Source organism: Chelonoidis abingdonii, chromosome 11, assembly GCF_003597395.2.
Source record: "Chelonoidis abingdonii isolate Lonesome George chromosome 11, CheloAbing_2.0, whole genome shotgun sequence".
Classification (NCBI taxonomy): domain Eukaryota; kingdom Metazoa; phylum Chordata; order Testudines; family Testudinidae; genus Chelonoidis; species Chelonoidis abingdonii.
The window spans coordinates 15140439-15148792 of record NC_133779.1 but is presented as its reverse complement, the minus strand read 5'-3'; the positions used below and the strand labels follow the sequence as shown (position 1 = coordinate 15148792).

The 8354-nt window shown below is 60.8% G+C and overlaps 1 protein-coding gene and 1 long non-coding RNA gene across 2 annotated transcripts in view; both read left to right on the top strand.

Moving 5' to 3' along the window:
- Positions 1-8354, top strand: part of LOC116832313 (alpha-1B-glycoprotein-like) — a 180073-nt gene that overhangs the window by 125799 nt on the left and 45920 nt on the right. The window contains exons 8-9 of the mRNA XM_075070736.1: positions 4992-5276; positions 6651-6932. Of these exons, the coding sequence (XP_074926837.1) occupies positions 4992-5276; positions 6651-6932 (567 nt within the window). The remainder of the gene's footprint in view (positions 1-4991; positions 5277-6650; positions 6933-8354) is intronic.
- LOC142047510 (uncharacterized) lies at positions 3207-4972 on the top strand. The gene is made up of 3 exons (XR_012656779.1): positions 3207-3252; positions 3409-3444; positions 4246-4972. It is a non-coding gene; the product is annotated as an uncharacterized LOC142047510 (long non-coding RNA).

Here is an 8354-nt window from a genome sequence, read left to right as displayed (position 1 = left end):
ACCACCTCCGTAGGGAACCCAGTCCAGTGCTTCACCACCCTCCTAGGGAAATAGTGTTTCCTAATATCCAGCCTAGACCTCTCCCACTGCAACTTGAGACCATTGCTCCTTGTTCTGTCATCTGCCACCACTGAGAACAGCCGAGCTCCATCCTCTTTGGACCCCCCTGCAGGTAGTTGAAGGCTGCTATTAAATCCCCCCTCACTCTTCTCTTCTGCAGCTGGAGGCCGGGGCTGGGTGAGTGCCCGGGTCTGGCTCTTGCAGCCTGTCTCCTGTGCGCAGATCCCAGCTTACCCAGACCCTCCATCTCCCTGAGCCCCACTGGGGTCACTGCCCCAGGGGTAGATGTCACCATCCGGTGTCAGGGGCAGCGCTGGGACGTGAGGTTCTTCTGGCACAAGGCTGGAGACCTGAACCTGCAGCGACACATGGAGCCTGCTGGGGCCGGAGCCAAGTTCGACATCCCCGGCGTGGGCCGGCAGCACGGAGGGAGCTACAGCTGCAGCTACCGGCCCCGGTCAGAGCCCTTCATCTCCTCGCAGCCCAGTGACACCGTGGAGCTGGTGGTAGCAGGTGAGGGGCCCAGCTCAGTGTCCCCACTCCCAGCAGAACCCTCAGAAGTTCGGCACCTGACGGGATGCTCAGAGCCAGGCTCTGCCCAGAGCCCTAGGACTGGCCTGGACAGGGAGCGGGGACAGTGTCACTGGGGGGGTTCCCCAGCCAGGGGGGAGCAGCAGCTCCTGGGGGCTCAGGGCTGAGGGAGGCGGGATCCCTGCCCCCAGGGGGATCTGCAAAGCAGGGGCCTTTCCCAAGGGATGCTCCCTCGGCTGCCCCCTCACTGGGGACGCAAAGGGGAGTCAGGGCCCAGAGGCTGCTGAGCTGACACCAGCCCCAACCACCAACCTCCTTCCCCAAACTGACAGTAACGATGATGCTGAGTCACAGCAGAGGTGGTTTAAGTTTCCTGGGAACCTGGACCAGAACAAGGAGGATTATGCAACCCTGTTATCTAGACAGAAGCGACTCTCAGCCAGCGTAAAACAGGAGGGTTTACTGAGCGTTGAACCCAGCACAGGAAACTCTCAAAACCTCAGGCCTGGCTTCCCCCAGCACAGCACATCTCAGTCTCTTCTGCATCCTAGTGGGTTCTGCCTGCTCCCCCTCTGCAGCCCAGACCCCCCCTGCTTCCCAGCTGGGCATCTGAGATCACCTCCCCCAGGCCCTGCCTCTGTCCATTGTCTTCTCTGCAGGTAAACAGGGTCATAAACAGGAAGGCCTGAGTCCCCTTTCCTCGCAGCTCTCCTCTGGCTGGAACCGGCTGGTCAGGTCACCAGAGTCCTCTCTTTGCAGCCCATTGTCCTCCCGCTGGCCAGAACCAGCTGTGACTCCTGAGCTGGGTCCTCTGGTCTTCAGGTTACCTGTCGCTGGGGTCTCCATCCTCCAAGCCATGGGTCTCAAGTTCCCTCTACGGGAAACAAACTCCCTCTCCCATCACCTCATTAAACACTCAGGGACACTGAGTCCCACCCCCTCTGCATGCAAACCATTGGAAAACCAAGGCAAATGCAAGAAAATTCCCCACTTCGTCACAGCTACGTATGGGTGAACCTCCTGCCCCCGAGCCCCATGGTCAGGCAGCGCCATCCCTGGTAGGGGACAGACTCCTAGAGAGGCCGAATGACAGATGGGCTGAATTGGGATGGAGGGGAGGTGGGGCAGGGCTGTCTCCCCTGTTTAACTCCTGTCTCTTGTTGAAAGCAGGGCGTGAATACCCCAAACCCACCATCTGGGTGAGCCCCAGCAGGGTGGTGGCGCTCGGGGGAAGCGTCACCATCCGCTGTGAGGGTTTGTACCGGGGCTTGGAGTTCGTTCTGCTTAAAGCTGGACACCCGAACCTGCAGGTGTGGCTGGTACCTGATGGGACCGTGGCTGAATTTCCCATCCCCAGAGTCGGCTGGGAAGATGGAGGGAGCTACACCTGTGACTGTCACTCAATAACAGATCAGAGTCACTGGTTGTATCTGAGCGACCCCGTCGAGATCATTGTAGCAGGTGAAGGGCTCAGCTCAGCATCACCCCAACCTGACCCACAGGGGGTCTCTGTGCCGATGGGACGCTTAGAGGCAGGCCCTGTCCTGAGCCCTGGGCCCAGCAGAGGGGATGGCTGGCCGGGGAGTGGGGACGGAGTCACTGGGGGGTTCCCCAGCCAGGGGGGAGCAGCAGCCACTGGAGATTTGGGGCAGAGGAAGGGGGGATCCTTGACCCCAGGGGGAGCTGCAGAGCAGAAGGTTCTTTCCCAGGCAACACATCTGTTAGGGGGTGATGGATGGAGCTGAAGATTATAAACCTCAGTGTATAATAGAGACTTGCACTGTGCCCTACAAGTCAGTGGTGGTGCTGTGCACAGAACCCAGGAGTCCTGGCCCCTATCCTCCCTGCTCTCCCCACTAGACTCCACTCCACTCCCAGAGCTGGGGAGAGAACCCAGGAGTCCTGGCTCCCAGCCCTCCTAGCAGAGAACCCAGGGAATGAATGGACCTTGGAGACTGGATTCTGTGTGATGAGAGCACTTCACGGTTTTCAAACGTGTCCTTCCTTGTGGAGTGGCCTCAGTACTGGGGGATCTCAGGCCAAGTGCCCACAAACCAAGATGCCCACCGCTAGTGGAGTCCTCTGCAAACACTGGCCTCAATAGTGCTGGATCCCTTGGGTTGGGGGAGCATGTAGGGCCCCCGCCATGATCAGGGCCCCTTTGTGCCAGGCTCTGCATAAAGACAGAGTGAGGAGACAGTCCCTGCCCCTGGGAGCTCACTAAGGAAAATGAATCTGTCTGAGCCTCAGTTTCCTCCTGTGTAGAATGGGGATAATGACCCCTTTCAGCTAAAATGAACGAGGCAGGGACCAGACACAGGTATGTGGGGTCCCAAGAACTATGGAGCTGAGGTTCGGTGTCTGTGGGGCTGGGAGCCCAGCTGCAGAAAGGGATGTGGTTTGCTGGGCGTTGCAGGGAGCTGGCTTTGCTCTGACCGTGGTAGATTTGGGCTGGAGATTGCTGACAAAACAGCTGATGGGGAAGAAAGGGGCCGAGCGCATCATGGACTTCCTGGGGCTGCAGCCCCCGGCGCAGTTCCTCATTCCCCTCGCACGCGGGCCTCAGGCTCCGTGGAGCTCAGCACTCGGTGTTGTTGGCAGCACTGAGGGGCTCCCACTGCCCCATTATGGTGTCTGCTCTGACCGTCCTCCTCCTCCTCGGTGAGTATTGGAGACAGCCAGGGCTGGTGTCCTTGGAAGTGGAGGGGGGGATCTGAGACTAGGGGGTGTGCCCATGGGTGGGGGTGAGGGTCTGAGACCAGGGTGTAGGATCCAGTTGCTCTGGGATCTGGTCACTAACAAGCTGTCTCTTTCCAGGCTGCTGGCTGGCCAGGCACAGTGGGGTGTGGGGAGGTGAGTATCAGTCTGTGGGGAGGAGGGTAACATCAAGGATGGGGCAAGGGATGCATGGGGTGGGGAAAAGAGGAACTGAGCCCTGAACCTTCCCCAAAACTCAACCCAAACTCCCCCTGGGAGCTCAGACCCGGCCCCGTTCTTCTATTCCATCAATGCCCCCATGGTGTAGCTAGGAGCCGAATCTGGCTCCAGGATTCTGGCAAAGCAGCTGGGATTTGAACCATCCACCGGGTTCAAACTTCTGCCCCCATTAGGCTGTGAGGATCGGGGTTGGCACCTGGATTTATTTCAGCTCGAACAAACACTAACAGGGCCCATCTCTGGGCTCTAGATCCCCCTTGGGGTAACCAAAACGTTCTTGGTCAGTGCAGCCATGGGGAGAACCCCCCAGACCTTCCCCCACCCCCAGATCCACCCCCCAACAGCTCTCTCCCCTGCACTCGCAGCCCCCTGTTCCCTGTCCTGGAGAAAGGTGAATCATGTGCGATTCCCACAGTCTGTGGTCACAGATGCTATTTCCAAGCCCGGGGTGGGGGGCAGAGCAGCAGGGGGCCACTGATCAGGCTCCCTGGCTGGCCTCGGGGGGGGCTGGTGGGGCCAGGTGATCTCTGATGCAGCTGGGTCCTGAGCGACATCTGGGTGAACCTCCTGCCTCCGAGTCCCATGGTCAGGCAGTGCCAACCCTGGTAGGGGACAGACTCCTAGAGAGGCCGAATGATGGATGGAGTGAATTGGGGCGGGAGGGAGGCAGGGGTGGGGTGTCTCCCCTGTTTAACTTCTGTCTCTTCGTGACATCAGGGTAAGAATTTCCCAAACCCACAATCTGGGTGAGCCCCAGCAGGGTGGTGGCACTCGGGGGAGGGTTTGTACCCGGGCACGGAGTTCTTTCTGCGTAAAGCCCTGGGCCCAGCAGAGGGGATGCCTGGCTGGGGAGTGGGGATGGAGACATTGGGGGGTTCCCAGCCAGGGGGGAGAAGCAGCCCCTGGAGATTTGGGACAGAGGAAGGGAGGATCCCTGCCCCCAGGGGGAGGTGCAGACTAGGGGGATCCTTTCCCAGGCAACACATCATTACAGGGTGATGGACGGAGCTGAAGGTTATAAACCTCAGTGTATAGTAGAGACTTGCACAGTCCCCTACGAGTTGGTGGTGATGCTGTGCACAGAACCCAGGAGTCCTGGCCCCCATCCCCCCTGCTCTCCCCACTAGACCCCACTCCCCTCCCAGAGCTGGGGACAGGCCCCAGGAGTCCTGGCTCCCAGCCCTCCCAGCAGAGAAGCCAGGGAGTGAATGGACCCTGGAGACTGGCCTGGCCTGTCACCGTCCGGGGAGCAGAGCTTTGGGCCCCCAGGGGCTGGGGTTGCTCCGTGTCTCATGCTGTTAGCCCAGGGCTCACAGGAAACTCTGGCCCCTGTGGAAAGGCATCCAGGAGCCCGTCCCCAGGGCCGCTGGGTCTGACCCACCACTGAGGCCGTGTGGTGAGGATGGGCCCCAGGAGTGAGTGACGGGGCCTATGTCTCACGGTTTGTCTGCTTCCCACTACAGAGCCCAGCTACCCCAAACCCAGCATCTCCCTGCTGAGCCCCAGCTGGGGGGTCTTCCTGGGGGGAGCCGTGACTGTCCAGTGTTGCGGCCAGAACCAGGGCCTGCAGTTCATGCTGAATAAAGAGGGACGCTATGTCCAAAGTGTGAATTCGGACTTTCTCGCTCTGTTTCACATCAACAACGTGCGCCAGGAGCACGGCGGGAGCTACAGCTGCTCCTATCACAGCCAGTCGGAGCCGTCTGCCATGTCGGACCCCAGCGACCTCATGGAGCTGGTGGTGAGAGGTGAGGGGCCCAGCTCAGTGTCCCCATTCCCAGCCCCACCCCCAGCCAGATCCTCACGGGGGCTCGGTGCCAATAGGACGCTCAGAGCCAGGCTCTGCCCTGAGCCCTGAGCCTGCAGAGGGGACACCCGGCCGCAGAGCAGGGACAGAGTCACTGGGGGTTCCCCAGCCAGTGGGGAGCAGCAGCCTCTAGAGACTCGGGGCAGAGAGGCTACTTTAATACTGCCCCTTGTGCGTAGGAACCGTGAGCAGGGCCGGCGCTTCCATTTAGGTGACCTAGGCGGTCGCCTGGGGCACCAGGATTTGGGACGGTGGCGTTTTGCCGTCCTCAGTGGCAATTCGGCGGCAGGGGGTCCTTCCACGCTCTGGGTCGTTGTCAGCAGTTCTGCGGCAGGTCCTTCACATGCTCCGGGACCCGCTGCCGAAGTGCCCCGAAGACCGGGAGCACGGAAGGACCCCCGCGCCGCAGAATTGCCGCCAACGACTGGGAGTGCAGAAGGACCCCCACCTAGGGCACCAAAAACCCTGGCACCGCTCCTGACTGTGAGTCACTATTTAATCCCGTGATCCCATCTCCTTTGTTCTCCAGGCCCCTCCTCAGGCAGTGCCCTGGCCGGGGCTGAATGAGGCAGGTGCTGAAGGAGAAGTGGTGCTTGGTGGACTGGGTGCTGGGCTGGGACCCAGGAGATCTGGGCCAGCTCCTGGCATGGCCACAGAGTCTGTGTATTGGGAGCACGTCACAGTTTTCAAAAGTGTCCTTCCTTGTGGTGGGGGTCAATCTTGGGGGATCTCAGGCCGAGTGCCCAAAAACCGAGACTCCCACAGTTAGTGGAGATGTCTGCAAACACTGGTCTCAATAGCGCTGGATTCTTTGGGTTGGGGGAGCATGTAGGCCCCCCACCATGATCAGGGCCCCGTTGTGTCAGGTGCTGCATAAACACAGAGTGAAGAGACAGTCCCTGTCCCTGGGAGCTCACTAAGGAAAGTGATTCTGTTTGTGCCTCAGTTTCCTCTTGTGTAGAACAGGGATAATGACACCTCCCTGACTCCCAGGGGGCTGATTCCCTTCCTGTGTGGGGCTCAGGCCCTGCCAGAAACCAGCCCGTGAGTCGCTCTGTGCAGGGCAGTGAACGAGGCAGGGGCCACACATGGCATATGAGGATCCCAAGCACTAGGGAACTGTGACTCGGTGTCTGTGGAGTGGGAGCCCAGCTCGCCGGGCCTGGATTCTGGGGGGGGGGGGGGGGGGGGGGGGGAACTCTGGGATCTGGGAGAGAATCTCTCTCCCTGGGCCCTGGATCTACATGTGGTTGGGGCCAGCTGGGGCTGGGTGGGTGCCCGGGTCTGGTTCTCAGTGTCTGTCTCCTGTGCGCAGATCCCAGCTTACCCAGACCCAACATCTCTCTGAACGTCACCATGCCAGGGGCAGATGCCACCATCCGGTGTCAGGGGCAGCGCCAGGACGTGAGGTTCTTCCTCTACAAGGCTGGAGACCTGAACCCACAGCAACACATGGACCCTGCTGCGAATGTGGTGGAGTTCCGCATCCCCACCGTGGGCCGGCAGCACGGAGGGAACTACAGCTGCAGCTACCGGCCCCAGTCACAGCCCTTCATCTCCTCCGAGCCCAGTGACCCCGTCAAGATCACTGCAGCAGGTGAAGGATCCGGCTCAGTGTCCCGGCTCCCAGCCCTACCCCCAGCCAGACCCACAGGGGGTTTCTGCACTGTTGGGACTCTCAGAACCAGGGTCGCCCTGAGCCCTGGGACTGGCAGAGGGGACACAGTGTCGTGAATCTGGGATGGAGTCACTTGGGGGTTCCCCAGCCAGGGGGAAGCAGCAGCCACTGGAGATTCAGGGCAGAGGGAGGGGGGATCCCTGCCCCCAGGGGGAGCTGCAGAGCAGGGGCCTTTCCCAGGGGATGCTCCCCCGGCTGCCCCCGCACTGGGGACGCACAGAGTAGTCAGGGCCCAGGTACTGGGAAAAATTGGTGGGTGCTCTGCACCCACAAACAGCCAACGTCCCCTCCCCACCTCCGCCTCCTCCCCTGAGTGCGCCACGTCCCTGCTTCTTTGCCTATATCTCAGTGCTTGGTGCTGCAAAACAGCTGTTTCACGGCATAACAAGCTCTGGGAGGTAGGGGGGAGGATTGTTGTCATGGCCTCAGAGATTGTGCCCACTCATGGCCCCGTGGGGTCAATGGGGGGTGCCCCTTTCAGTGCAACAGCCCTTCTCAGGGGTCCACTCTCTCTTGGAGTCAGGTCCCTCCACTTCCTGGAGCCGCACCTCTCTGAGCCTTAGCACGTCTGTCTCTGCTGTGGGGCCCCTCAGGGAGTCCACGCACTCTGGACCCTCCAGGTTTCCTCACCCCCCAAAGGGGTTGATGCCCCCCTGTTCTCTAGCCTGGAGCGACTCTTAGCTAGCGTAAAACAGGAGGGTTTATTGAGCGTCTGAACCCAGCACAGGAAACTCTCAGGGCCTCAGGCCTGGCCTCCTCCAGCCCAGCACATCCCAGTCCCCCCTGCGTCCAGGTGGGCTCTGCCTGTTCCCCCTCTCCAGCCCCGAGCCCCCCTGCTTCCCAGCTGGGCATCTGAGATCACCTCCCCCAGGCCCTGCCTCTGTCCATTGTCTTCTCTCCAGGGAAACAGGGTCATGAACAGGAAGGCCTGGGTCTCCTCTCCTCTCAGCCCTCCTCTGGCCCTCTCTGGCTGGTCAGGTCACTGGGGTCCTCTCCCCGCAGCCCATTGTCCTCCCACTGCCCAGAACCAGCTGTGACTCCTGATCTGGGTCTCTGGGTCCCCAGGTCACCAGTCGCTGGGGTCTCCATTCTCCAGGCCATTGGCTGGGGTCCCAAGTTCCCTCTCCAGTCCTCAGTACCAACAAACTCCCTCTCCCCTCACCTCGTTAAACCAGTAACACCCAGGGAAACTGAGTCCCACTCCCTCTGAATGCAACCCCCTGGAAAACACAGAAAAAACAAGAACCCCCCCCACACACTTCGTCACAAGCGGGAACTCAGCGCGCTCAGGGGAGGAGGCGGGGATTTGGGGAAGGGGTTGGAATAGGGGCAGGGAGGGGG